The 27,266-nt window shown below is 41.8% G+C and overlaps 5 protein-coding genes across 7 annotated transcripts in view; 3 read left to right on the top strand and 2 right to left on the bottom strand.

Moving 5' to 3' along the window:
* The first annotated feature begins 263 nt into the window (after positions 1 to 263).
* Positions 264 to 7,709, top strand: Gdh (glutamate dehydrogenase, mitochondrial). Of its 2 annotated transcripts, XM_036817322.3 has the most exons (6): positions 264 to 791; positions 4,880 to 5,314; positions 5,382 to 5,701; positions 6,014 to 6,218; positions 6,620 to 6,658; positions 7,020 to 7,709. In XM_036817322.3, the coding sequence occupies exons 1-6, from the start codon at positions 374 to 376 to the stop codon at positions 7,289 to 7,291; spliced, it is 1,689 nt and encodes a 562-aa protein (XP_036673217.1). In that variant the 5' UTR covers positions 264 to 373; the 3' UTR covers positions 7,292 to 7,709. The 2 variants fall into 2 exon arrangements, with proteins under 2 accessions (XP_036673217.1, XP_036673219.1); XM_036817324.3 differs by lacking the exon at positions 6,620 to 6,658 and having other exon boundaries at positions 265 to 791.
* Positions 7,699 to 10,067, bottom strand: LOC108012017 (uncharacterized). Its single transcript, XM_036817325.3, has 5 exons — positions 9,892 to 10,067; positions 9,624 to 9,797; positions 8,849 to 9,217; positions 8,493 to 8,761; positions 7,699 to 8,324 (listed from the first exon to the last, which is right to left on the bottom strand). Exons 1-5 carry the CDS (start codon positions 9,923 to 9,925, stop codon positions 8,055 to 8,057), a joined length of 1,116 nt encoding a protein of 371 aa, XP_036673220.2. The 5' UTR covers positions 9,926 to 10,067; the 3' UTR covers positions 7,699 to 8,054.
* Positions 10,068 to 10,530: 463 nt separating this feature from the next.
* LOC108012021 (uncharacterized) lies at positions 10,531 to 13,703 on the top strand. Its single transcript, XM_017077299.4, has 5 exons — positions 10,531 to 10,902; positions 11,275 to 11,548; positions 11,604 to 11,726; positions 11,784 to 11,945; positions 11,997 to 13,703. The coding sequence occupies exons 1-5, from the start codon at positions 10,616 to 10,618 to the stop codon at positions 13,395 to 13,397; spliced, it is 2,247 nt and encodes a 748-aa protein (XP_016932788.4). The 5' UTR covers positions 10,531 to 10,615; the 3' UTR covers positions 13,398 to 13,703.
* On the bottom strand, positions 13,666 to 15,292 carry mil (milkah). The gene is made up of 6 exons (XM_017077300.4): positions 15,108 to 15,292; positions 14,889 to 15,055; positions 14,710 to 14,833; positions 14,238 to 14,466; positions 14,085 to 14,176; positions 13,666 to 14,031 (listed from the first exon to the last, which is right to left on the bottom strand). The coding sequence occupies exons 1-6, from the start codon at positions 15,171 to 15,173 to the stop codon at positions 13,846 to 13,848; spliced, it is 864 nt and encodes a 287-aa protein (XP_016932789.1). The 5' UTR covers positions 15,174 to 15,292; the 3' UTR covers positions 13,666 to 13,845.
* Positions 15,293 to 25,855: 10,563 nt separating this feature from the next.
* Positions 25,856 to 27,266, top strand: part of LOC108014433 (limbic system-associated membrane protein) — a 131,196-nt gene continuing 129,785 nt past the window's right edge. For both annotated transcript variants that reach the window (XM_036817419.3, XM_036817420.3), the window contains exon 1: positions 25,856 to 26,788. The gene's annotated coding sequence lies outside the window, so the exon portion shown is untranslated. The remainder of the gene's footprint in view (positions 26,789 to 27,266) is intronic.

Below are 27,266 nucleotides of genomic sequence, written 5' to 3'. Positions count from 1 at the left end.
TATGATTCTTTTATAATATAGTTGCAAGTTTACCAAATATTTTAAAAATAAAATAAATAAAAAATATTAGTTATTGCTTTTAATTTTTCACCTATCCAGAAATAAACTTTTTTCAGGGACCTTTATCAAAATACACGAGTAACCCACCACCGGAGTTCCTAGTGGGTACTCACAAAGCTTTTCAGCGAACTTTCGCCTCTCTCGAGCAAAACACACAGTCGTTCAGTTTGAAGAGAATATATATATAAACCTACCCAAGTTTCTCGGTCAGTTTGGTGCGGCGTTTGAGTTGAGTGGTTGTTGAGCAGCGGAGCCAACAGAAAAGCAGAAAGCAAACGAAAAGGAGGAACTCCAAGTCCAGCAAGCAAGCAGCATGTATCACCTGAAGAGTCTGGCCCGCCAGGGTGCCCTGCGTCAGCAGGAGCTGTCCACCTTGGCCAAGGCCCTGCCCACCGCCGTGATGCACTCCTCTAGGGGCTACGCCACCGAGCACCAGATTCCCGACCGCCTCAAGGATGTGCCCACCGCCAAGGACCCGCGCTTCTTCGACATGGTTGAGTACTTCTTCCACCGCGGTTGCCAAATCGCCGAGGAGTCCCTCATCGATGACATGAAGGGCAAGCTGACCCGCGACGAGAAGAAGCAGAAGGTGAAGGGCATCCTCATGCTGATGCAGCCCTGCGACCACATCATCGAGATCGCCTTCCCCCTGCGCCGCGATGCCGGCAACTACGAGATGATCACCGGCTACCGGGCCCAGCACAGCACCCACAAGACGCCCACCAAGGGAGGCAAGTGTTTGACCAAGATTTATAACCCATAATTCGATGGGGAAAAAGTGCCCTAAAAGTCCAAAGTTTTATTAGTAAAATACCAGTGAAAATTGGGATTTTTATTGAGACCAAGTTCCAGTAAAAAAGGCCCATAAATCTAGGGTTATAATTGGTATAGGAAAACCGCCTCCTTATAAAAACAAATTCTTTGTCAGAGTTCCCTTAAATTATGATCTAATAGGTCAAGACTTCCCTTCTCTTCCTGAAAAAAAACCTTAAGTTTATACAAAAAATACCCTAACCCAGCATATTTAAAGCTAAAATATGTCAGCCTAAGTTCCATATTTAAAATCCCCCATATCGACCCTTGTTGCTTGCAGCGAAATCGATTTTTCCTTCCGCATTTCTGGCATTATGTCTTGATTTTTCGAGTTATGTAACCCAGTATGAGTCGCATAGGCCCCCTTTCCCTCGTTCTGCGCATGTTCCGCCGCCTGTTTTGTTTACGTTTTAGCCGACACCGCCCCCTTTTTTTTGTATGTTTTAGGGTTTTTAGACCGAGTTGCATAAGGCTCACCCGTTAGGACACGTGTTTTTATTAGATTTCCAAACCTTTCAAGTGTGCCACCATTCAAAATAACAGATGTACAATACATTTTCTGCCCCCAGCCCCTGTTTTTTTCGCACATTTTATTATTTTCGAGCTGGCAAATTTATTTCGATTCTTTCGATGTTTGCTCTCTTTTTCTGGTGTTTGTTTTTCCTTTGGCTGGGTGCTATTTATAATGAACTCTTTCTCGTGTTTTGCTTTCTAATTGAAATGAGCACACAGCGCTGCACAGTGAGTCAAGTACTGGGTAAAAAAAAAACGCCCCCAAAGCCCAAAATCCCCTTGTTGTCGGGCCCTGAAAATTGTTTGTTCCGAACTTTGATTGTCTCGCATAATTAATTATAGAATCAGTTGAGTGCTTATCAAGTGCCAAAAAAAAATTAGTGAAAAGTACTCGACGAGGGAATCTTATCTGACCTTGGCTATGCGCAAAAATAGAAAACAAAACAGCCGAAAATTCTATGCCCCTTATACCATTTGTTGTCGTTTACGATTATTGCCACGCTTCTTGGCACTTTATGATCTTGTTTTCGAATCTAAAATCGATCATGTGGCCTGTTTCGGTTAACAAAAGCTGTAAACAGTCGTGTTACCAACTGACTCCAATCCACCTTATGTCTCGTTAATGATTCACTTAAATAAGGGGTCTCTGCTATTTCAGTCAGAGGTGCTAAAAGTTGCTAGTTTGTTTATTTACTTAGTACTAGATCAATGGTCAGTGTTTAATGGCCACCGTTTTTTTTGTTGGCCCAATGGCCATGCTCTAATTAATGCTAATTTCCGCTGATCCATCTGCCATTTAGCTGTTAATTATTTAATACGTTATGCGTACATTCGAGTCTGGTCTCGAATTTCGGCGAAATTGCCTTTTAAAAGCCGGCTTGTGAACTTCGTTTCATTTTATACCCGCGTCTGCTGAATGTTGTTTGGTGTGTGCGTTTGCAAAACTGGTTTCAATTTGCCTGGGGTGTCTGTCAGATCGGTTTTTGTTCACGTGATAGTCACGTTGTGCCAAAAAAAAAAGATAAATTCAACAAAAAACTGGAAGAATATGATGAATGCGTCATTTTCTGTACCACTGTGGATGATTTCAACGTATGGGGGTCCATTCAAAACTGATTTGATCTGGTACACGGCACTTTCTACATATGTCGATGAACTGATCTAAATTGTCTAGACAATTGAGGGGTCTGCTCTGTAATTACTTAACTACAACCCAGAACCGAATGCCTCAAAATTAAAAAATCGTGGAGACAGTTCAACAAAACTGATAATGTAAGGCGTCCCTATCGCTACTATATATTATTTTTTACATACATGGGGGCACAGTATTTGTGCACTTGCACATTGCACACATTAGTTCAAGTAAATAGCATTTTCATTTCCCACAAACACTCGGCAGTTATCTTATTGACAAACGAGTTCCGATTTTATGTACTCCACTCGAGAGCTGCACTCGAAATTTCGAATGCAAATCGGTGTCAATCGTGTTACAAAGAGGTAAACTGTGGGCCCTACCCCCCGGAAAACAAACAAACCTGTCCAAGATATAGACCATAGCTAAGTAGTTTCTCACGAAGGAATCTATACATCAAAATGGCATGTTTTTTAGCTCAGCCAACTCTGCTGGGGGTGCGTCCATTTGGGTATATATGTACGTCACTTCCTTTTCTTATCGCCTTTCTTTTCCAACTTGTAGATCTTGGCAGGCCCCAAGGCCCCCTGGTAAATAGATTTCGGAGTGTATCTAGCTTTTGCACTCAGCGTTCTAATCATATGGCGCAGAATTCTGGTCAGCTGACTGGCTGGCCGAGGCAACCGGTTTGGTCTATCCGAAAGAAAAGATCGTCGTCGCCTGTTGCCAATGGGGGATACATATAGAATATGGACACACAGACGTGGCTATATGGCACACACGATCGAGCCCCCAAATGTGTTATCGCACCGATTGTATAAGCATGCCATACCAGCTAGGCTAGCAGTCGTCGGAACTTTAATAGATTCATTTTCTGTATTGTTTTTCGAAAACCTATTGGGCAAAAAACGAAAACAAGTCGCCTGATAAAGCCGGTTGCCGCTGGTCTTCTGGCATTTCATATTTCTGCCTCTGCTGTTCTTTTGTTTTTGGTTTTTTTATGGTAAACATACATAAGCGAAAAGAAAAGAAAGGCGAGGCGAAGACTGGGGCTTCGGCAAATAGAGAGGGCGTCGCTGTCGTCAAGCGAACTGGGTACAGTCAGCACATTTCTCAGCTCGATTCGCGGTTCGAAAAGACGACTCTCTCAGCAGAAAGCCAAAGACGGAATGCGGAAGAGAGGGTCCCCAGACTCAAAAATACCCCCAGCAAAACCTAACGATTTCCAGCGAAAATATTGGTTTTAACGTAGGATTGGTACAACATTCTAAATTAAGGGTTTTATCTTCTTTTCCGAGAAGTCAAAAATCTACCCATCTCAAGAATCTCAAAGATTGCTAATTATAGTTAAATTATCTCAAAGTTTATTATTATCTGAACTGAAGATAACTTGCTTAAAAAGATTAGAGATTCAGTAATCCCTGGAAGAGTCTTTTTTTAGATTGTTTACAAGTAACTATAACGCTACATAGTTTTCTGCCTCTACTGGAGACATGGAAATGTACTATAACGCCAGTATGCTCCTCCAAAAAAAGGTCTCCTCAATGCATAATGATTTGTAATTTGCAAATCTGTGTACTCATCGTATTTTTGTTTATAAGTTCCAGTTGCCGGGCCCCAATGAATTCACACAGCTGATAATGCCAAGAACTCATTTCGAGTGCCGAAATCGAACCATTTTTTGAAGAAACCTTAGGTTCACTATCAGCATAGCAACACGGCGTTTTAATTACTCCAAAGAACTAAACTAATTTCAGTTTTTATAGTTTTGTTTTTGGGGGCTCGTCCCGCCTTTAAAATTAGGAAATTCATTAATTCAGCTTGCTCTACATATAAAGGCCATCCAATGGAACTTGCTCAGGTCAATAAAGTACCATTTATATATTTAACGACCCATAAAAGCGAGCACTTTGCTCTTTCAAGTTTTTACAATTGAACACGCTTATTAAATTCGAATTACAAGCAGGAAACTTTGGCTTATCTAATCGCCCCTTTAACTCAAGATATCAAATTAAAATGTGCCAAGCAAATACAGATAAGAAGTGTTTTTTTATGGGTTCTGTTCTTGAGACTGTTGCGCCATCGTCGAAAGGTTTCCCCACGCCCACGTCTGCCAGATGCAATGATTTTCTTTGGGGGCACGTGCTTGGAAAAAGCCCAGCCAAGAAATTTTCGATTGTATCATCATCGCATCGAGGAAAACTTTTGCTTTCCGCTAGGAATTCGTGTAGTTTGTCGTCTATTTTTGGATTCGTCTGTTGGATTTAGGCCAAAAATGAAAGCTGCATCAAGGTCGCAGCAAGTTCTGAATGTACACCTGTCGCATACGTAATGTGCTTATGCAATTGCTTCCCTTTGCAGGTATCCGCTTCTCATTGGATGTGTCACGCGATGAGGTCAAAGCCCTGTCCGCCCTGATGACCTTCAAGTGCGCCTGCGTGGATGTGCCATTCGGCGGTGCCAAGGCCGGTCTGAAGATCAACCCCAAGGAGTACTCCGAGCACGAGCTGGAGAAGATCACCCGCCGCTTCACCCTGGAGTTGGCCAAGAAGGGCTTCATCGGACCCGGCGTCGATGTCCCAGCCCCCGACATGGGAACTGGCGAGCGTGAGATGTCCTGGATTGCCGACACCTATGCCAAGACCATCGGTCACCTGGACATCAATGCCCATGCCTGTGTCACCGGCAAGCCCATCAACCAGGGCGGTATCCATGGTCGCGTCTCGGCCACCGGTCGCGGTGTCTTCCACGGCCTGGAGAACTTCATCAACGAGGCCAACTACATGAGCCAGATCGGTGGGTGTTTCATTGGGTCTATGCAGTATAGAAAGGCTTATTGACATGGATGTATCTGAATCCTTAGGCACCACTCCCGGCTGGGGCGGCAAGACCTTCATCGTCCAGGGCTTCGGAAACGTGGGTCTGCACACCACCCGTTACCTCACCCGCGCTGGAGCCACCTGCATCGGAGTGATTGAACACGATGGTACTCTGTTCAACCCGGAGGGAATTGACCCCAAGCTGCTGGAGGACTACAAGAACGAGCACGGCACCATCGTGGGCTACCAGAACGCCAAGCCCTACGAGGGCGAGAACCTCATGTTCGAGAAGTGCGACATCTTCATTCCAGCTGCCGTCGAGAAGGTCATCACCAGCGAGAATGCCAACCGTATCCAAGCTAAGGTAGGGATTACTCTTCCATAAGTAATTATCTTAAGTGAAAAATTTAAGAAACCAATGTTCTAGAAATATTCATCATTTTACATAGATTTGGTTTTAAAATGTAAGAAAGAAATGGATATTTCTTAAAATCCATTTCCTTTAAATACTATCTAAAACAAAAGTAATACAAGTCTTCTCAACTAAAATAAGAATTGAACCAGAACATAAGTAACAACAATCAACTGAAAATATTATAGCTAGAGTATATAATTAGATTACTATTATTATAACACGTTGGTAATATTTATTTTAATGAATTTCCATCTATTCTAGATCATTGCCGAGGCTGCCAACGGCCCCACCACCCCCGCTGCCGACAAGATCCTGATCGATCGCAACATCCTGGTCATCCCCGATCTGTACATCAACGCCGGTGGTGTCACCGTCTCCTTCTTCGAGTGGCTGAAGAACCTGAACCACGTCTCGTACGGTCGTCTGACCTTCAAGTATGAGCGCGAGTCCAACTACCATCTGCTCGGTAAGTTATAACACTAGGATTATCTAAAAACAGTAGGCTCTTGAAGGCACTTGCTTCTCATCTCTCTATCTATCTATTTTCGGCCCATTGATCATGCCATCTCATTGATCGGTTTATGGATTAATTAAGCTATTATTTAGAGAATCAAAAAACCTGTACAGAAAAGCGCTTGCTATGTCAGCACTTGCTCTTCCCAACTCGGTTTAGACTTAAACTGGTTTCTCCTCCTTCCAAATTTCGTTTACCTTTACTTTACTTTCGATCCTAACCATCGACACAAAAAAAAGAAATCAAAAACCACCACCAAGAGACTCTAAGATCGTTATTTAATTTTGAAGTATCATCTAAGTAATTCGTTGTTTATTCTTCTTCTTTTTTCCGTTTCTCTATCAACAATGTAGCCTCAGTCCAACAGTCAATTGAAAGAATCATTAATGACGGTACATTCTAATTATTAATTCTTTTCGTTTACACCTATCCATCCTTGAACCCGAAAGAAAAAAAATATTTTTACCTCATGTAAACCCTATTTGTTATGTAAACATTTTGTAGTTAGTTTTGTTCTGTACACGTGCCTATTTTATTTGTTATTTTTGCATAATCCTCAAGCATCCAGAACTCTGTTCTATGTCATATTCACACTAACTTTAGGAACCATCTAGTCCAAGGCTTTTAATTCAGTATCTGTACTTATTTGGTGGCTTAAAACATTGTCATATATGTACTTTTCCCTATAAGCATGTGGCACTCTCAACTAATCGCTTTGTCCTCTTTGTATCCCCAATCGCTGTCTTCCTGCAGAATCCGTGCAAGAGTCCCTGGAGCGTCGCTTCGGCCGCGTGGGCGGTCGCATCCCCGTGACCCCCTCCGAGTCGTTCCAGAAGCGCATCTCCGGCGCCTCCGAGAAGGACATCGTCCACTCCGGACTGGACTACACCATGGAGCGCTCCGCCCGCGCCATCATGAAGACGGCCATGAAGTACAACCTCGGCCTGGACCTCAGAACCGCTGCCTACGTCAACTCCATCGAGAAGATCTTCACCACATACCGCGATGCCGGCCTGGCCTTCTAAGCGCGCTGAGTGTGCTGATTAGCCCCCAGACTCTTAACTAGTTAATTAAGCAATCGAACTCAAGAGCATAACTATTGCTATTGCTCCATGCACCGCCGTCTTAGATGAAAATGTCACAAAACCGAAATGCAAGAATCGTAATTTATATCTATGGCAATTGGAGCTGGCCGGAATTACTCTTTTTAACAAACAAAAAACAAAAGCCAACTTTCGCCCGTGTTTCGTATTAAGTTGAAAAAGTTGCGAGCTTATTATTGTTGATTTTCTGTAATTTTTAAGTTAATGAGCGTCAAAGTGAAGCAATTGCATTTTCAATTATGTATCGCAACGTCTCGTACCGTCAAGTCACGTTTATCGTACGATCGCTCCGTTGCCGTAACATTAAAATAATCAAATATACACAAAACTAAACTCTAAACCAGTGCATTTTAATTGTCAATTGATGTTGGCCACTTAGCTAATCACAATGGAATACAATTGTTGTTCTCAATATCAAACTACTCGTACGCAAAAACGTATACATCGTTGGATCGATTGGAATGTATCAAAAATATATGGGTTCTATATAATACTATAAGTACACTTTTGTGGAAAAAACTGAGATACAGTACATCGTACATGTGAGAGTACCCGTGTCCGTATACAAATTGGAAGAGGTGTAATAATCGTTTAAAAAACTATATGCTTACAAGCTACAGGGTATAATTGTCTCCGGATCTAAGTGCATGTCAACGTTGTGCGGTCTTTCGGTTGGTGAGCTCTATCAAAGAACCAAAGATTTGGGAAACAATTGCTGCTTCACATAGTCGTTGATCATCTCCATGAGCAGCTCGCGAGTGACTTTCGGATGCTGCAGCACGTAGCCAAAGTCTTTCAGTTTCGTGTTGTCCAAGTAGAGGTGCTTGTGCTGGAGCTGCTCCTCGTCGAGGTAGGGTGTCAGCGGGGTGTTGTCGATGCCATTGCGCTGGCAAATCTCGGCCCAGGGTGCCATGTGCTTGTCGTTGATCTCACCAACGGTGTCCGTGGGATAAAGCTGAAAAAAACAATGTAAAATGATTAATAATGTACAGCTTATTACGCTATGCAGTGTGGTTTTTGGTTAGTAAGATACCAGGTACTACTTAGAAACGGTTTATATGGTAATCAGGCATTTTTTTTAGAGATTTATTTTTGGAAACTTTATTGCCAAGTGCTAATTTACCTTTGCCAAATTGGACATGACAAGACCAAAAAAGTCCAAGTTGATGTCGAAAATATCCACCAATAGATTGCTAATGCTACCCTGCGTCGATGCTGAATCATCGGAGATATTGTAGATCTGGCCGGCGGTCTTGGGACTCTGAGCCAATTGCCAAATGGCGGCGCACACGTCCGCTACGTGCACCGTATTCAAACGCATGGCATCGTTCCACAGCAGCTTCATTGTCTCGTTGAGGTATTTGTATATGGCAGCGATTATAATGCGCGGCACTGTGAACGAAAGGCAATGAGCGGTTGGTGGGGTCGGGTTTTGTCAATTACATCAATTATCGGGAATCAGCGAAGAGGGAGACTCACTCAAATAGCGCTTATCGCCAATGCCATAGACCACGGGCAAACGGACGACCGTGTAACTGAGATCGTCGATGTTGGCCAGCTCCTTTTCCACTTTCAGTTTTTGCCTGGCCACGCCCGTCCATGGATCCAGCTTGCAGTCCTCCTTCAGCGGCGTCTTCTCGCTGCTGTTCATGCATCCGGAGCTGAGTTCCACGTAGCGTTTGACCCGCTGGTTGGCCGCCTCGTTGGCGCAGTTCAGGCTGAGCTTCAGGATGCCCTCTTTGTAGACGGCATCGTCTTGGTTAGCACGCGTCTCGGCCGCACAGTTGAACACTATGTCCCAGGCCCTTCCGGTCGTGGGGTGTGGCGCAAAGGCCGCCTTGCAAGAGGCTGGAAAAACAAAGGGGAGCGTTCCAGAACCTGTTTTGGTGCAACAGCATTAGGGTGACTCGTTTTGGGAGGAGAGAGTAACGTGATTGTTTGGGAATTCTTGGGGACTTCAGTCTATAGCTACCTAAAATTGGTTGTTGTTGTCTTTATTTTAAAAAACGAATAATTTTTGAATATATATTGTAGTCTTGAGTGGGAATCTCCATCTATACCTGTATCATTGATCTATAAGACCTTCAAAGGGGCCCTTATATATAATATTTAAATATATCCAGTTCTAACTTCTTAAGATGATTCACTTAACCTTGAACAATGTCTAGAGGGTTTTATCTTTTAAGGTTCTATTAATTCACCACATTAATCACATCCTCACTGAGCGAGCCACCCTAATGTTAGGGCTACCTACCGGCGTTTATTAGGTTGGCGCTGCAGAACTCCACACGATCGCTCTCGAAGACCCGCGCCTGCTCCTCGTTCAGCCAGGCCATCTGGGGAGGGGTCTTATCGGCCAGCCGTATTTCCTGCGCCAGTTCATTGTCCAGCAGATAAGTGGCCAAGTTGCGTCCGATGAAGCCGCAGCCTGCGAGGCACAGAGATAAATGCACAGAAGCGATGCAGTCGGTGATAAGCGGAAGTGGGGGCCAAGTGGATCCGGGCACTGCGGGGCTACTCACCACCCAAAATCAGAACAGTCGGCTTCTCAGACATGCTGCAGGCGCGACACGATCAACCGAAATGGAAATGGGAATGGGAATGAGTCAAGTCGAGATGAAATATTTGTTAGCGGTCGAAACGGTATTTTTTGTTGTTTGTCTGTCTTGGCAGTGTGACCGTCGCGCACCGCTGCCAAAATACTAAGCTTACGCTCAGTTTCAGGCATTATAGCCCAAGCCCACCGTATATGTATTTGCTGAATGGTCAATAGGGCTTAACGTTTCACAAATGTCGAATATTTAGCCTATGTTTTCTAAGCCGAAGTCGCGAAAAGTAACGTTCCCCATAACGTGTTTTTAGGTTTCGGGCAATAGGTAACACATTTTTTGTAACGGTGATTTTTTAAATCATTCAAATTTGAATCACTTGGTACCTCATGCATTACCTTGTAATCTAGGAGCGGATGATAAAAAACTCAAATTTGACAAATTAAAAGCTTCCAGTATCTCTGAATTAAAATGTTTCTAATAAAATTCGGGAAGAGTTGAAATAAAAACAAAGTTGTTATTAAAAGCAGTCCAAGCGCATTCAATTTTTACGCGGTATCTTCTCGCGACAGTCGAACACCCCTAACGTCGTTTTAGCTCGTGATCTGCCAACGGTCACACTGGTTACTTGCATTTTAGCAAAAAACGAAGCTGCAAGAAAAAAAATTGGCAATAAAGTGCAGGAGCAGCCGTAGCAATGGACCAGGCCGAAGTGGGCAGTGCGTGCCTTGCAGCGCCAAAGCGCCGCTTTCCGTCCACCGAGCGTTGTGGTCGAGAGCCGGCCGCCGCGCCCCCGCAGCCTCTGACATCCCAAATCCCGGCCGAGGAGGAGCCGCAGGTGAAGCAGCGCAAGAGGGGGGAAGAGGAGGAGGAGCCACTGGAGCTCGTCCAGGACTCGGGGCGCAACCTGCTCGACTTCTGCGATGAGGTGCTCATCGAGATCTTCCAGTACCTGGACACCTTCTCCATCATGGCGATGATGCAGTGAGTCCACCGTTATCAGCTGAGTACCGAAAATCTCTAGGCAGCATGGGAAATCCCCGGATATGACTAAAACTTTTTTGGAAGTGACGTATTTTGTTGTAGGTAACTTTGTTTTGGTCTGATATATCAGGTTTATTCATGTCTATGGACAGTACTGATTGACAGAAATGTTTCTTTAAGTTATCATCAGGTTTATTCATGTCTATGGACAGTACTGATTGACCAGAAATGTTTCTTGAAGTTATGTATTTTTTCATTGTTAATCAGTTAATAACAGACTTTGATGAGTAAAAACCCAATAGCTGAGTGATAGAGATTTCGGTGACCTATAGATAATTTTTATTTCGCGTACTAACCTGCAACCTTTTCCAGTTGCTCGCCTCGTTTGGAGAACCTTCTTTTGGACCATCGCTTCTATCACTGCATAGATCTCAGCAACGGTCCGCTGCCCATGGGGATTCTCGAAGAGATCCTCGGTCGGGCCACCGAAAAGACGCACACTATTAAAATCTGCGGACCGCCATCCTCTCAGCACGTAGCTGGCGAGGGCCGCCAATTCACCCAGACCCTGAGCTCCGTCTTTCCCAAGGTGTCCACCCAACTAAAGGTCCTCGAGCTGCAGGGCGTCAGCCTAGACTTCGAATACGTGAGTGCGCTTCCAGAATATCAAGAATATGATTTAATGTTTTCTTTTCCTTCAGATACATATTTCTGAGTTTCCCTCGTCGCTGAAGCGCCTCAAGCTTATTGATTGCAGCGTCAAGGTGGGCAACATGGCCAAGAGCATATTCCACTCCATTGAGGTGCATCTGGTGGATCTAGAGGTGCGTTAGACAAATTAAGCGGCTGTCTGGTTATTCAACAAATTATTTAATACTTAGGATCTCAGCATTGAGGACAATACCTGGTTTGAGCCCTATTACATTATGGGACTTTCGAAGCTGCCTTCCCTGCGTCGTCTTAGTCTCAAGGGCTGCCAGATGCTCTGCAAGTTTGTGCCCTACGGCAGCATGGCGGCCCGCTTTGGTTTTCAAAAACTAGAGGTTGGCATTGGTTTGTTGGTTAGCTCTTTTTGTAATACGCAATCTTTACAGTCGTTAGATCTACGCCTGACTCCCATTAACAACCCAGATCTGCAGTGCTTCAGCGCCATTGAGAACCTCAAGGAACTGCTCCTGGAGTCGCCGCCAAACCCCCCCGCCGAACAAAACTCCGCAGAGAAGACTAACAACGGCAATACTGCTGACGAGGGTATCCCCCCGAAACTGGATCCGGTGAAAGTTCTCAACGACGACGAGCCGTCTACATCACGTGCCGCCATGGAGCATCTGCGAGCATGCATGCAGGGCAAAGGGCAGGAGGGCAACGATATGTTCAACTCGGACAACTGCAACGAGAGAAAGGAGGATGAACAGTCTCCGGTGCAAGCAGAGTCAACTTCGAATAGCCAAGAGCTCCAGGGCAAAAGAATCAGAGCCCCATCGGAATCCGAGGATGAGGACACCTCCTCCACGTCAGGCACCTCGGCTTCCTCGTCGGACAAATCTGAGGTTGCATCGCCGCCCAGAAATGGCCACAATGGCGGTCCATCTGTGCGCTCACCTGTGTTGGTGATTGCGTTGCCAAGCGTGGTGGCCGATCTTCCACCACGTCCACCAGCAGCGGATGCGGAGAATCCCGAGGCTCCCGGGCAGGATCCCCGACCGGAACCCAGACCCACGCCTCGCGCTTACATCTATGTGCCCGAAGCTAACGAGAACCGTGAGCGCCAACACCGTAATATGATGGCCATAATCGAGCAGTCGGCAGAACAATTCCGTCACCTGCGCGGGAATAATCCCGCCTTTAGTCGTTTCCTACCGCGACACGATCAGGTTATCTACATGAACCCCACAATGAATGTCCTGTGTGCCACACGTCGCCATCGTTCCCATCCGCGCCCAAACTACGATCAGGTTGTGCAGCATCCAATGTTTTGGAACATGCTGGACCCACTGGACCGTGATCACAATCGACGTATGCGCCACCGTCCGACGATTACGTCGCCGTCATCACCTCAATATTATGTTACTGATCGGGCCATGTACAGCTTTGGTCGAGCGCCACGTCCAGTGCAACCGGATGTTGTCTGGATTCGCAACGTCAACCGCTCGCCGGACAACAGACTGGAGCGTCTGTCGCTGCGGAACTACCATCTCATCACAAATAACACTCTGGAGCATCTGGTGCAGTGTTCCCCCAATCTGGTCTACATCGATGTGACTGGCACCAGCATAACGCTTTCGGGATTGCAGCGCTTCAAGAGCAACAAGCCGGAGTGCGAAGTGGTGGCCAACCATTTGGATGCGTTAGGGGAGGTTTCCTTGGAGCCGGGTCAGCAGGAAGAAGAGGAGGATGATGTGTTGGTGGTAGTGCCCAGCGTAGAGAATCCGCAGCACGACCAGCAGCCACCACCACCTCCACCACCCGCATCTCAGGAACTGGCTGCCCCATAGAAGATTCTCTCCATTTAACTATATTGTTTGTATCATGTTGTACTGTATACATTTTTTTTGTCGAAAAAGGCCGTGCTGGATTATAATTTTAGCAAGAGACGACGACATGGCCAAGCCGATGAACCCACAACGCTGGCTACAAGCGAGTGCTGTAGCTCAGCCCACTAGTATTACGTTCCAATCTGATCAAGCCCTTGTACTATACGCCAGGCTCAATGCATTGTATAAAACCAAGAATCCCAAAACCACAAACAAAAAATTCCTTCAGTTAGGCATTAAAGAACGCGCGATCAATTTGGTATATTATATGTATAATGAAATGCTTATTTGGTAGCTCTGTAGCATGTAAGGACAGACCAACAATGTTTGGGTGTTCGGTGTAACAAAGCTAAAAATGTATATAAATTCTAAAAAAACGAAAGTGTAAAATTGAGAACCGGAAACGAGTTTACTTGTCGGCGTCATTGGAGGACTCTTCTTCGGCATCAGACTCGTCCTCGGTATCGTCAGTCTCAGTCTCCGACTCGCTGGAGCTCTGGCAATCGGCTATCTCGCCGGTGAAGAAGATCACCGCCTTGGGGATCACACGCTCCTTCAGGTAAAAACCAAGTTCAAAGTCATTTTGAAGTATGGCCTATGGAAGATAGATGTAAGTTGTGTCTAGTCAATAGAATGCTCTGATCTCACATTGACATCGCAGTAGTTGGGATCCTCGGTATCGTCCGGTAGTTGTGGCGGCGAGAAAAAGTCAAAGAACGATGGCTGGTCACCTGGACCCTCTGGTAAAGGAGTTGGTTTATATGAATGGTCAGCATCGTAGTTGGTTCGTATCGCCCTTACCCTTCTCCTTGGTCTGTTTGGACACCTTCCAGTTGATCTCGCAACCCTCGCACTTGAAGATCTCGGCGCCGTCGTAAGCCAGTGGATCATCGGGATCCGGCAGGCAGTTAAGGAAGTAAGTCTTGGTCAGCACGGTGTTGGTGAAGTAGTCGTTGGGATCAAAGTGGAACTCTATGTCGAACTTCACCACCGGATCGTTATGTAGACGAGAGCGAATGTCGCACAAGCACTGCGGTGGAAAATGTAAGTCTTAAGTAGGTATTAACATTATATGGAGGGTTCAGAGCTCCAGAAGTTAAATATTAAATGTATGAAAATATAGTAAGAACCTTTAAGAATAAAGTATTATATTATAAAATAAGACCCAACGAGGGTATATTAAATTGGCATGATGTGTGAAATGATTAAATTTACACTGGAACTCAGTTCTTTTTAGTAATGTATATAAATCCTATTATGTCCAAATACTCACCTCTAAAATTTTCTCATCCTTCTTGCTAATAAACTCTGTATACGAGTACTTGAGCACCTTTAACCAAAAATTAGGAACGCTTTGATTAGACTCCGAATCACCGCAGTTTTGTTTCCGAAATTCACTGTGAAAAGTACAAGTCATTTAGGGTCTCCTTGTAGTAGCCATATGTGACTTACTCTAGAATCTTCTTGCGCTTCTCGAAAATGACATTATGCTTGTCCTCGTACTTCTTCTCCATGTTGTAAATGTCGCGCTGGAGGGCAACATCCAGATTTATGGTCTCCAAATAGAGCTGCTTCAGCTCGGTAATCGTCTTCTTCTCAGCCTCAGTGAACCTGGTATCCTAATTGCACACTTTATGTAATATCTACTGGTAAATCCTGAAAAGCACTTACATTTGTTTCCTTTGGTGGAGCAGTGTATTTAACACGCGCAGCAGTTCTGTTTCGCATGGTTTCCATTTCAGGATCGATGGTATGTCGTATCTTAGCTTTTAATCCGCTAAGAAAACCAGGAAAAAATTAAGAAAATTTTTTACAACGTAGTTTAACGAGCTGAAATTTTGTTGGATTCGTTCCGACTGTCTGGGTGAGAATGAAAAAAGTACTGCGAGTTTCCCGAAACTTCCAGCACAAAAGTCAACGCCTACTTGTCAAAAAAAGTATTGATAAACATTTCTTACTAAAAAAGTAGTTACTTCTATTTTAGCCAACACTTTAAGCTTGGAAACAAATATTCATAAATTCAAATTCCCAACAAATTCAAATTATAGAAAAGGCCCTATTATGAGTTAAAAATGGAAAAACAACTTTAATAACATTCTCTGATCTCAAGACTCTTTCATTATTATGTTTTATGGTTGTCAAAAAATATTTTTATTTTCACCCCGACCTTTTTCGAGTGAAAACATCTTAGGGCATATTGTTTTCTGCTTTAAGAACCCTTTCGCATTATATGGCCATTGAGATGCAGGCCATGTTTATTGGCAATTTAACGCACATTTAATTCCTGCTTTCTTCCTGTTTATATTTTTGGTTTCCTTAATTTTTTTGTTTGCCTCCACCAACTTTTCATTTGGCATGTAATTAAGTGTGGGCCAGATGTTTGGGTGGGTGGGTGCTAACCTAAGTGTATGCAAATCACGTGCTGAGTGCTGCCAAGGGTTCAGGTTCAGGCATCGCCTCCTGGAGTCTGTTAAATGGACCGAGGACTCGGTTCTCGGCATTCGGTTTTTATAGAGTACTGCCCGTTTTCGGTTGTCTTTGGTCGCTGGTTTTAATAATGTGGGCCAGGCTTAGTGCCATATGTCAGGCTGTGAAAAACAACAGGGACGTAACAAAAAAAAGAGTGAAATTGTCGCTTAGGCAAACATTTCAAAATGAAATTATGAGTTGGACAGCAAGGGGCGAGAGTGAAAAAAGTGTAAACAAATTTAGCCAAGCGGAAGTCCAGACATACACACTCCACACACACACACACACCCGCAAATGGAAAGCCGCAGAGGAAAAGTGGGGAAAGCGAGATCGCATTGTTGTGCGCTGTTGAATGTTTGCCCACAAGTACACATGGCACATGTACGCATGCACTTGTCCAGTTTCCACAGGACATCCACAGGACCTCCCCACATTTTGCTATCCTCACATTTGATATTATTAAATTTTTTCCCTAAATACCGCTGGGAAATTAAAAAGAAATCATAAGGCAAATAGTGTAAGGCAGCCAGCCATCTGATGATGACGGTTTTGGCTGGCCAATTCCGAGATTTATACGAGTGTATGGTTACACAGAGAGAAAGTCGGGAACATTAGTAAAATAAATAAATAAATACTTACAAAATGTCAGCTTTTTTAAAGAATTGATTAGTAGTTTATTTTCTTATATGTTAGCATCTAAGATATTAAAAGGTTTTATAAATGTGATGCTATAGACATTTCAATGTTGTTTAATTATTGGTTGTTATGTAAGACCCTATAAAAAAGATTTAACTACAAAAATTGCCGTTTTTGGCTTAGTACTATTTTTTAACAGTAAAACTCCATAAACTTAAAATATTTTTGTATAAGAAAATAGGTCTTATAAACGCTTATACAAAATCTACCTTTTTTTTATAAGTTTATAAGAAGGTGTACTTAAAGACAGTGATAAAAATCAATTAAAAAAGATTAACAAATCGATAATAAGGGGATATTTAGGCACCTCACGATAATATCGATTGTACATTTTAAGATTCCCAACACTAGGCCGATTCTTATTGAAAAGTCTTTAAGATTTTATTACCAATTCCGGCGATATTTCATCGCTGTGCCCTGGGTCTTAAAGTACCTTGCCATTTAAGCTGTTCAGGCATTTTCAATTTACATTTCGGTCATTCAATTAGGAGGTGCATAAAATTTAGCTACATAAGTAATGGAGTAGCCTCATCATCATCGTTCTCTTCATGATCATGATGAGGAGTTGAGGCAGCCGAGGAGTACTGAGAGTACGGGAATCATGGCCATCGCACCCACGTGATTGCCGTTCGTCGGAGGTCGTCAGTGCCGGCAGCGTCAACATAGTTTGAATTTAATTAAAACCAAAATTAGTAAAGCCCAGTGCAGAACGGTTCATTTTGGGTTCGGAGCAGCCCCATCCGGAGCAACAGTTACTTGGCGCAGGGATTAGAGCTCCTAGTGTTCCCACTGCAGCTCCAGCTCCTTGCTGGGAAAAGTGCATGTCTGCAGAAAATCGAATCAGCAGCTCAACGTCCTCATCCCGGCAACCAGAACTCCACCTCCACCACCACCATTTCCATCCACCTGCTTCACCTGAAGTTCCGACTCCCCGACTCCGAGAGACCGGCGCCATGCCGAAATATCTGCAACAAAAGCATAAGATGTAGTGCGGCATTTGATGATGAAACGACGTGTTAATTAAGGTCATAATAATTCAACTTAAATTGAAAACTTGCCCGGCCAGGCAACGCAGCAGACCCATTTTCGGATGATGGGGTTGCGGAGGGTCTGAAAGGACGCAGGACTCAGGACGAAGGGCATCGCATCCTCGGAATCCTTGCCAGGCTAAGCTGATTGCAACAAATTATTTTGCACCTTGGTTGAACTTTCCTTGAGCTGCAGACAGCATGGCGTTGATAAACGAATTTTGTTAGTTTGCTTTGCTTATTTTAAATAGAACTAGGTGGTGCAGGTTGGCTCAGGGTGGTGCAGGATGCGGGATGTGGGCCAGTGGTGCAGGATGGCCTGGCTGGCTGGCATTCAAGGGACAAGGGCCAATGTTGCCTTTGGTTTTGCATAAACCAGACAACGCATCTAATAAGTTGCAGCTGACGGTTGCCAGCCACCCTCTATATCTGCTTTTCAGTTGGCCAAAGAAGTTTTAAGTTTTTACTGGTCTCCGCTCCGCCTAATGCCTCAAAGTGCAGAGCTGTGTTTGCCATTAAATGTTATTAGTTAAATGATAATTAACAGTTGGAAAACTTGCGAAATATCTCCAACTAATTTGCATAGCCAACTAATTGGCTTAGAGGGTCATTGCTTTTGCTATTTTTCGGCGCAATACCTTTGGTCGTGCACGGTGAGAAAGGTCTTCAATTATGTTTGACAGCTTATTAACTCAATTACTCTAAATGGGCTAAACATTTGACCCACGTTTAACAGACAATGTCTAATGTATAATATAAGAGAATTAATTCACAATTTAATAGATGTATCCCGCTTCTTAATCGGTATTACCCAAGTTATGGAATCTATAAGTCCAATTTTGGGTTCCCATTCTGAAAGCCATTGGAATTATGGAAAGATCGAACATGAAAATGGGCTAAAACTGTAACCATCGAATAATCAATATATTTTGATGTAGATTATTAAAAAATTCAACCACAAATTCATCAAGGTGTCCCACGTCTAAATCTGGTTTAAATTACCCAAGTTATGGAATCTAGAAGTGAAATTTTGGGTTCGCATTCTGAAAGCCATTGGAATTACGGAAAATACGAACATGAAAATGGGCTAAAATTGTGACCATCGAATAATCAATATATTTTGATGTAGCTTAATAGAAAATTCAACCACAAACTCAAAAAGGTATCCCACGTCTAAATCGGGTTTAAATTACCCAAGTTATGGGATCTAGAAGTACAATTTTGGGTTCCCATTCTGAAAGCCATTGGAATTACGGAAAAATCGAAGATGAAAATGGGCTAAAATTGGGACCATCGAATAATCAATATATTTTGATGCAGATTATTAGAAAATTCAACCACAAATTTAAAAAGGTATGCCACGTCTAAATCGGGATTAAATTCCACAAGTTATGGAATATAGAAGTGCAATTTTGGGTTCCCATCCTGAAAATCATTGGAATTACGGAAAAATCGAACATGAAAATGGGTTAAAATTGTGACCATCGAGTAGTCAATATATTTTTATGTAGCTTAATAGAAAATTCAACCACAAATTCAAAAAGGTATCCCACGTCTAAATCGGAATTAAATTACCCAAGTTATGGAATTTAGAAGTCCAATTTTTGGGTTCCCATTCTGGAAGCCATTTACGGAAAAATCGAACATGAAAATGGGTTACATTTTTGACCATCGAATAATCACTATACTTTGATGTAGATTATTAGGGAATTCAACCACGAATTCATAGAGGCATCCCACGTCTAAATCGGGTTTAAATTACCCAAGTTATGGAATCTAGAAGTGCAATTTTGGGTTCCCATTCTGAAAGCCATTGGAATTACGGAAAATACGAACATGAAAATGGGCTAAAATTGTGACCATCGAGTAATCAATATATTTTGATGTAGCTTAATAGAAAATTCAACCACAAACTCAAAAAGGTATCCCACGTCTAAATCGGGTTTAAATTACCCAAGTTATGGGATCTAGAAGTGCAATTTTGGGTTCCCATTCTGAAAGCCATTGGAATTACGGAAAAATCGAAGATGAAAATGGGCTAAAATTGTGACCATCGAGTAATCAATATATTTTGATGTAGCTTAATAGAAAATTCTACCACAAATTTAAAAAGGTATCCCACGTCTAAATCGGGATTAAATTACCGATGTTATGGAATTTAGAAGTCCAATTTTTGGGTTCCCATTCTGAAAGCCATTGGAATTACGGAAAAATCGATCATGAAAATGGGTTAAATTTTTGACCATCGAAAATTAAATATATTTTGATGTAGATTATTAAAGAATTTAACCACGAATTCATAGAGGCATCCCACGTCTAAATCGGGATCCAATTACCCAACTTATAGAGTCTAGAAGTGCAATTTAGGGTTTCCATACTAAAAGCCATTGGAATTACGGAAAAATCTAACATGATAATGGGTTAAAAATTTGACCCCCGCTTATAAGAAATATTTGAATGCAGATTATAAGAGAATTGAGCCACAAATTCATAGAGGTATCCCACGTCTAAATCGGGATCCAATTACCCAAGTTATAGACTTTCAAAGTGCCATTTTGGGTACCCATACTGAAAACCATTGGCACTACGGAAAATTCGAACATGAAAATGCGTTAGAAATTGGACCCTCGGTGATAAGAAATATTTGAATGCAGAATATTAGAGAATTCAGTCACAAATTCATAGAGGTATCCCACGTCTAAATCGGGATCCAATTGCCCAAGCTATAATATTTCGAAGTCAATTTTGAGTTCCTTTTCTGAGAGCCATTGGAAATACGGAAAAATCAAACATAAAAATTTAAAAATATTTTTTATATATTTTAGACCTAGACTTTTAAATTCCCACTTATTTTTTAAGGATATAAAAATATATATTTTTTTATGATTATGGATTACCATTAATAAAAAGTTTGTGTACGTTTTTCCGAGTGCCTCGATAAAATGGTAGCTTAGTTGCTCATAATTAACAACCGCACACCTGCAGTTCGTCTTGCCCGACATCCTAATTCGAATGCTATTCATAACGCACACACACGCGCACAAGGAGCAGATCCTTGCCAGCCGCAGGATAGTTTTGGCAAACGCTTCCTTGGCGCCGCCGCCGCCGCCTCACCTCCGCAGCCCTAAAAACTTTTTACTAATTTACATTCATTACACACATTTGCAATAAAACTAGAAACCCAACTTGTACACAAATTCAGACGCCCATGTGTGTATGTGTGTACATAAGGGCTTCGAGGAGTATTTTGTGAGCATGTGTAGGTGAAACACACACACTCACAAACACACACACACAACTACATTGACACTTTACATGCTTCATTAGCGTGTAAGCGCGGTAATAATGAAATTTCCTTATGGCTGCATTTCCCAGGAATAGGGGGAAAACTCCTGCATATTGATGCAAAGTTTTCGGTGGCGCCGAAACTTGCGGCTATGTTGCCACAAAATTTATGCACCGCTTTTGGCACCTCTTTAAGCACATTAAAGTTACTTCGCATAGCCGTTGATTGCCCCATCCCCCTGCTCCTGGTGAATGGCTAACAGACCAAACAGACAATGACAATCGAAATTGCTCAGCGTTTCGACAATCAAATCAGCCAAACAAGACAAACACGAAAACATAAAGCGAAGACATACAAATTTGTCAGCAGTCAGTCAAAAATGAGCAGCGGAAATGATGGCAGCGCTGGCGGAAACGGAACGCGACAAGGTGGATAGGTGGATAGCTGGGTGGTGGTGGGTGCTACTTTTTATGGGGTTGTTGGGTGGCTATGGGGTCCCATTGGGATCCTGGTGCAAAATCCTGCTGCACAGCTGATGCCACATGACCTCCCCGTGACTTTTGCCTGCCTGCTGTGCTGCTGGCTGAAATTAAAATTGCATTACGGGCCAGAACAGGCAACGTATTGGGTTCAGATTTGGGTTGGGCCTTGCCTTGGATCGTTTCGGTTTGCTGATGCCTCTATGTGCTGCTGATGCACCAGGAAAAACCCCCCAACACTCTCTACTTTTAACATATTTTCTGTACATTTTCCACATATCGTTTTGTTTTAACATTTTTTAATAGTTGTTTTTGAACTTAAGAAGTAGAAAGAAGTTATATCCAAATCAATTTTAGAAGCTTTTTAAAATATCAGCATTATTAAAACTCAATTTGATATCCTTTGTGGCTTTAGAACATTGATTTCTTGATGGTTTGCTTGTTTTAAAATATCCTGCTAAGATTTGATGGTTCTTTTTTACAGTTTAAAATTATAATGGTAATCTTTAATTTTTCTAAACATATCAAATATGATTAAAAACTAGACTAACAACGATAGATTAACAGTCTTGCCTGGTAAAATGTTCGATAAGAATTTAGTTTTTAGGAGATTCCTGTGCAATTGAAGTGTAGTCGGTGTCCTTTTTTTAAGAACTTTAAAATTATAATAACATTCTTAATTTGATCTAAATAAATCATAAATGATTAATTATATTTTTCAACTCTTAAGAGATGGCTAGCTTAAATATATTAAATTCTATAGAACATCTGTTCAAACTGAAAGTCCCCGTGATTTCTGTGGTAACATTTTCAGTTGGATTTCAGTTTTTTTCGACTGTAATCTCATGTGTTTGTGCTGGTTCCATAAATATTTCAATATTTGTGCACATTTGAAGCTGCTTAGCCACGCCCAGTGCCAACAGCACTAGCAAGCAAGTCAGGCAGGAAATAGTTTAATTAAAATTCCTTTGGCAATGTCATTAAGGACATTACATTTTGTAGATTCTGCTGTTGCTGCTTTTGCAGCTCTTGCTGCTCAAGGTATTTGGAGAGGCCTGCCAGGACGAAGGACATTTCAATAAGACACGAAGCCAAGCCGGGCAGCCAAGGACCAATGAATTTCATTGTTTTCGCATGCAAATTTGCAATGTGCCAAGCTGAACAAAGCGTGGGGAAAGTCACAAAACACAAGGCAGCAAACAAAAGTTAAACGGGGCGATCCTTTAAAGGGCCATAACGGCATGTAAATTCCTTTACCACGCCCCATCGATATTGTTTCCCAAAGTCCCCGATGATGAGGAGTCCGAGCAGTCCCGCTGAAAAGTGGGAAAAACAAGAGCATAAAACCTAAATGCAAATAGCCAAAGGTTCGATGTAAAAAAAATTCGTATACACAATGCATATAAAAGAGCAAATAAAAATGAAAACAAAAAACGAAAAAAAAGGAACCAAACAATGGAAAGCACAAAGAAGCGGCTAGGAAAACAACAAGATTAAAATGAAAACAATCATGACAATCAGGGACCGCAAATGTCAAATTAAATTATCAATAAATTCCCACCAAGGAGCCATGCTGGACGCAAATTCGTCCTTGCTCCTGCCGCCGATGGCACTGGCAATATCAAGTATACGCCACCAACAGTCCACCCTGACCATCACCATCGCCATCACCATCTCCATCACCATCACCGTCGGAAACCAGAAACAGCATCACGATGGACAGCGTGAAACACCCACGCCATCGATGGGGCGTTTGTAGCACATAATGAAATCATTTACAAAATGAAAACAACAGCAGCAGAAGTAGCGATGAGCACTGCACCAAAAGATTGCAAAGACATTTTATGTTTCAAGAACGCAGAACGTTTCAAAATGTTGCGCAGAAGCACTTGAAAATGAGGTTTCGATCCTAAAACATTTTAAAATATTCTAAAAATATTATTTATTGTAATTTTTAAAAAATATTATATTTATAGATTTAATTTCTAAGCTCCCCTTTGTTGAAATTGAAAGACTAATCTATCAGATATACATTAGAAATCACTGTACACCTTATTATTTTTTTTTCAAATTATTTTTATTATTTTATATCGCTAACTTAAAATTATAAACTATATCCAACTATTAGGTTTGAAACACTATCACCTTTGAGAGTTAAACACTAAGCTGCTGGAAGGGTTAACGACCAATTGATATGTTTTTAACTTTACATCTAAATCCTTAGAACATTTTTTTCTTTGAATCTATTGTGCAATATCAAGTTCAATAAACATGATCTTTATATATATTTTGTTTTATATTTTTTGGATATAATTTAAATAGGAATCTCAACATGTTTCTTTGATTTGATTGGTTATAGTAGTGTATGTCCTTTCGGAATACTTATAAACTCACTAAATTCAGAGGCTCTAAAAGAGAATCTAAAATATATTTAAACAAATTGCAAAAAAATTTAAATATTCAGTGTTTTTGATCATTAAAAATACATAAAATTCATAAATATTGTAAACCATTTGGCTCACTGCAGCGATTGAGACAACGAACGACAAACCAGCGATGGCAGGGTGCGTATTTAGAATGATTTCGCCTGTGGGTTGCATGGGATGTGGTTCCTCTTTCCGGTGCTCCATGTGCCATGTCCCATGTCCCGTGCTCATCTCGGTGGCATTCCGGCGCACTCGTCACTGGGGCGAAAAACAGAGAACTTTGCACGCCATTGAGCTGACGGCACTCTGGCAAAAGTAACAAAACAAAAAAAAAATGGGAAAGAAAAAGAAAGGCACACTTGCAAATCATAAAACAACAGACGCGAAGAAAATGTTTTTTAAATCTTCATAAATATTCATTATGGAAGCGGGGGCATGGCAAATAGTTTGGGGCAGTCGGCAGGCAAACTGGGCCTTGGACACTGGCCAGTCGAGTCCTGCAGGATAAACAGGAGCAAGGATATGGAAGGGAAAGGAGCTGGTGACCATTGCCACTCCAGTGGGCGGTAAGCTTCATTTCGCAGATGGCAGTACAAGAAGTTTGCCAGAAAACAAAAACAGAAACGGCCGAAATAACAATAAACTCGGCGCTCGAGGAGCGTAAGTAAGAAAAGAAAATGAATTGAGGGCGCACTTCAAGTGTGTGTTGGCCTTGAAGCGTGAAGATGTGGCCCGATCCCGAGTCTAAGTTCATGTCCATGGCCGCAATGGCCAAAATGGCCAATGGGACGAGACCAGCAAAAAAAAAAAAAAAACAAAACAACTATAAATAACAAAGAACTCCGGGGGACGGAGGGGAGCACCACAAAGCTGTCAATTAGCAGAGTTTCTTACTTAATTTTAGAATTTTCGGATATTGGTGGGAGGGGATGACACACAGAAAACTCCAAAATATCAATAAACATCTTCGGTTGGTCAAGTTTTCGGAGGGGGGTTTTTCGGAGAAGGTCAAATGGAAAACTCCTGTCAGTGTCAAAAAACCATTGCCTTTTTATTTTTTAATTTAAGAATTTTGGTTATAACTAACTATATTATTCAACAAATTTTTAAGTTCGATTACTGCGTTATAATTATTTTGTATATTTTATAAGTTATTTTGAGATCTTGTGGATGTCTTAGCTACAGAATTACTTCAGTATATTAATTTGTCAGAAGGTTTTTAAAATATAATTTTACTTTTTATGGTTCCTACACGATTTACTTCAAAAAAATAGATTTGTATTTTAAAAATTTTATTTAGCAAATATAAAGGTTTAACATTTTTAAAGAAGACCTTATAAAGAGCAAAATTCCCTGTTAAACCAGAATAATGGGATATTACCGAAAACGTCCCTTTATATGAGGCTTTTAAAAGCTTTAAGCTTTCAAATCCTTAAGGGGACTTCTTAGCACATCTCATTTGAATTTGGGTTAACCAAGATTAAGTCAGTTGATAAGAAAACAGGACAATCGAATGGACAATTACTAGTTCGATATATAAAAATTAAACTAAATGTAATTCAATTAATATTGTAATTATAAGTCAAGATAGATAATTTTTAAAACTTTTAAGAACATCTTTATTTTGTATATGACCTTAAAAACTAGTATTCAAGAAAAAACTTTCAAGTGGAATGTTCCTCAACTATTTCTCCTTGAATGGGTTCCATAGCACACCCAGTATTCTCTCTTAAGATCCACAGAACACCCCTACCCCGTGAGACATTTTCTCTTTGCTTGTGGCACACATTTATTGCGGCTGTCGAAGGGCGGGCAAAAAAAGAGCAACAGCAACAAACACATGGGGCAGAAGAGGCTCTAATACCAATTACATTGTGCTGGTCGTTCGTTCGCACCCTCCCCCCTCACATCCTTTCGTCCTGTTTCGTCCTGGCCTCGGCAAACTGTTGAATCAACGAGTGGTTGCCGAAGGCCACTTCGGCTGCAGTCGTGCCACCTACGATTACTGAAACGTACGGTCTTCAGTCCCATTCGAAACGCGCTAGCAGACGGTTGTGCTCTCTCGTCCCACTGCCACCAAGAAATAAGTGTTTAAATTGAATTTGCACCAGATCAAGTCGAAAATCGTACTCCGCGATATATTATTATCTCTCCATTGAATAATACGTGTTGAATTGAATTCGCTAAAGCATTCTCAGAGAAATCAACTCTAAAATACTTTAAAGTTTCAAGTGATATCAAAGTTGAGGTGTGGTTGATCCTTAAAAAAAAACCTTGGAATAACTATTATATAGCCAAAAGTTTTGGTGTTTTTGAAGACCGGTAAACAAAACTCGCGGTTCGGGATTTCGGTTCTGAAACAGATTCGAATTTCTTCTCTCGCGTCGTCCTTTACCGTTTTTTTTGGCACCCACACGCGCGCTCTTTCTCTCGCACTGCCAAAATCGCCCGCTCTTTCGCTCGCGAAATACCGTTGGGCCTACACCGCTGGCCAAGAATTTAGCACTGGCAATTGCACACTTCCTACACTCCATACACACACACACACGCAGGCTGCCATAAATTGTGATTAACCGCAGCCCAACAAAAAAGAGCCAGCAAGACGAAGATTTTTAATTAAATTAAGAGTGGAAATTACCCAGCCAGAGGGCAAAAAGTTAACAATCAGCACTGGGAAATAAAATATTTAAATATTTGCACTCGGAAAATTGTGCGGCATTTTAAATTAGAACTCCACGACAGAACGGTGCGCATATTTAAGTGACATATCCTATGTGTGTCCTGTGAGGCCCCAGTGATCCAAACCCCCGAAAATATAAGTATAACTCGTAGATTGGGTGTGTGTGTGCCAAGCCAAAACAGCCATAAATAAAGCCAGGCAAACAAATAAACAAACGAACAATCGGGTCAAAGTGCTTAGTCAGGCTAAAGGACACAAAACCAAAAAAAAAACCCCAGTTTTTTGAAGGTAAGTCCCATTTCACCTGTTGAGAGTGGAGTCCTTAACACAATTATTCATATGCACATCCAGCCATATCCGCATATATATATATGCTATATCTCTCGTTGACGAGTGGAATTAAGGAAAATAAAGCAATTGCACGATTTAATTGCAGTCATTGTTTTTGTTTCACTACTCCTGCTGCATTTTAAATGTCCGCGTTGCAATCATTCAACTGCATAATTAATATAAAATAAAGCTATGCGATTGTTTTTTTTTATACTGCTGCGGTTCTTGCATTATGCTCTGTTGCTGCTTTATTGTTTGTATTTTTTAACAATTAATTAAAAATATGTATGATGTGTTTTCGCACTTCAATTGGCTGCCAGGATTCTATTTTATTTCGTTCTGTTGCCAGTTTATCATTTATGTTTTTTTATTTATTTATTTTTTTGCCATAAATTGCCATTTGCCGTAGGCCTTGGCCAGTGCAAATTGCGAATTG

Source organism: Drosophila suzukii, chromosome 3 (genome assembly GCF_043229965.1).
Source record: "Drosophila suzukii chromosome 3, CBGP_Dsuzu_IsoJpt1.0, whole genome shotgun sequence".
NCBI lineage: Eukaryota > Metazoa > Arthropoda > Insecta > Diptera > Drosophilidae > Drosophila > Drosophila suzukii.
The sequence above is the reverse complement of the archived record's forward strand: the minus strand, read 5'-3'. Positions and strand labels throughout refer to the sequence as shown.

Coding starts and splice junctions, on each gene's coding strand:
- Gdh (XM_036817322.3), top strand. CDS start 374: ATGTATCACCTGAAGAGTCTGGCCCGCCAGGGTGCCCTGCGTCAGCAG. Junction 5,702..6,013: donor CCAACCGTATCCAAGCTAAG/GTAGGGATTACT, acceptor CATCTATTCTAG/ATCATTGCCGAGGCTGCCAA. Junction 6,219..6,619: donor GTCCAACTACCATCTGCTCG/GTAAGTTATAAC, acceptor TCAACAATGTAG/CCTCAGTCCAACAGTCAATT.
- LOC108012017 (XM_036817325.3), bottom strand. CDS start 9,925: ATGTCTGAGAAGCCGACTGTTCTGATTTTGGGTG. Junction 9,218..9,623: donor CGCCAACCTAATAAACGCCG/GTAGGTAGCCCT, acceptor TTGTTTTTCCAG/CCTCTTGCAAGGCGGCCTTT. Junction 8,762..8,848: donor TGGCGATAAGCGCTATTTGA/GTGAGTCTCCCT, acceptor TTTCGTTCACAG/TGCCGCGCATTATAATCGCT.
- LOC108012021 (XM_017077299.4), top strand. CDS start 10,616: ATGGACCAGGCCGAAGTGGGCAGTGCGTGCCTTGCAGCGCCAAAGCGC. Junction 11,727..11,783: donor TGCATCTGGTGGATCTAGAG/GTGCGTTAGACA, acceptor TTTAATACTTAG/GATCTCAGCATTGAGGACAA. Junction 11,946..11,996: donor TTGGTTTTCAAAAACTAGAG/GTTGGCATTGGT, acceptor CAATCTTTACAG/TCGTTAGATCTACGCCTGAC.
- mil (XM_017077300.4), bottom strand. CDS start 15,173: ATGGAAACCATGCGAAACAGAACTGCTGCGCGTGTTAAATACACTGCT. Junction 14,467..14,709: donor AGGATGAGAAAATTTTAGAG/GTGAGTATTTGG, acceptor TTTCCACCGCAG/TGCTTGTGCGACATTCGCTC. Junction 14,177..14,237: donor CAAACAGACCAAGGAGAAGG/GTAAGGGCGATA, acceptor CTCCTTTACCAG/AGGGTCCAGGTGACCAGCCA.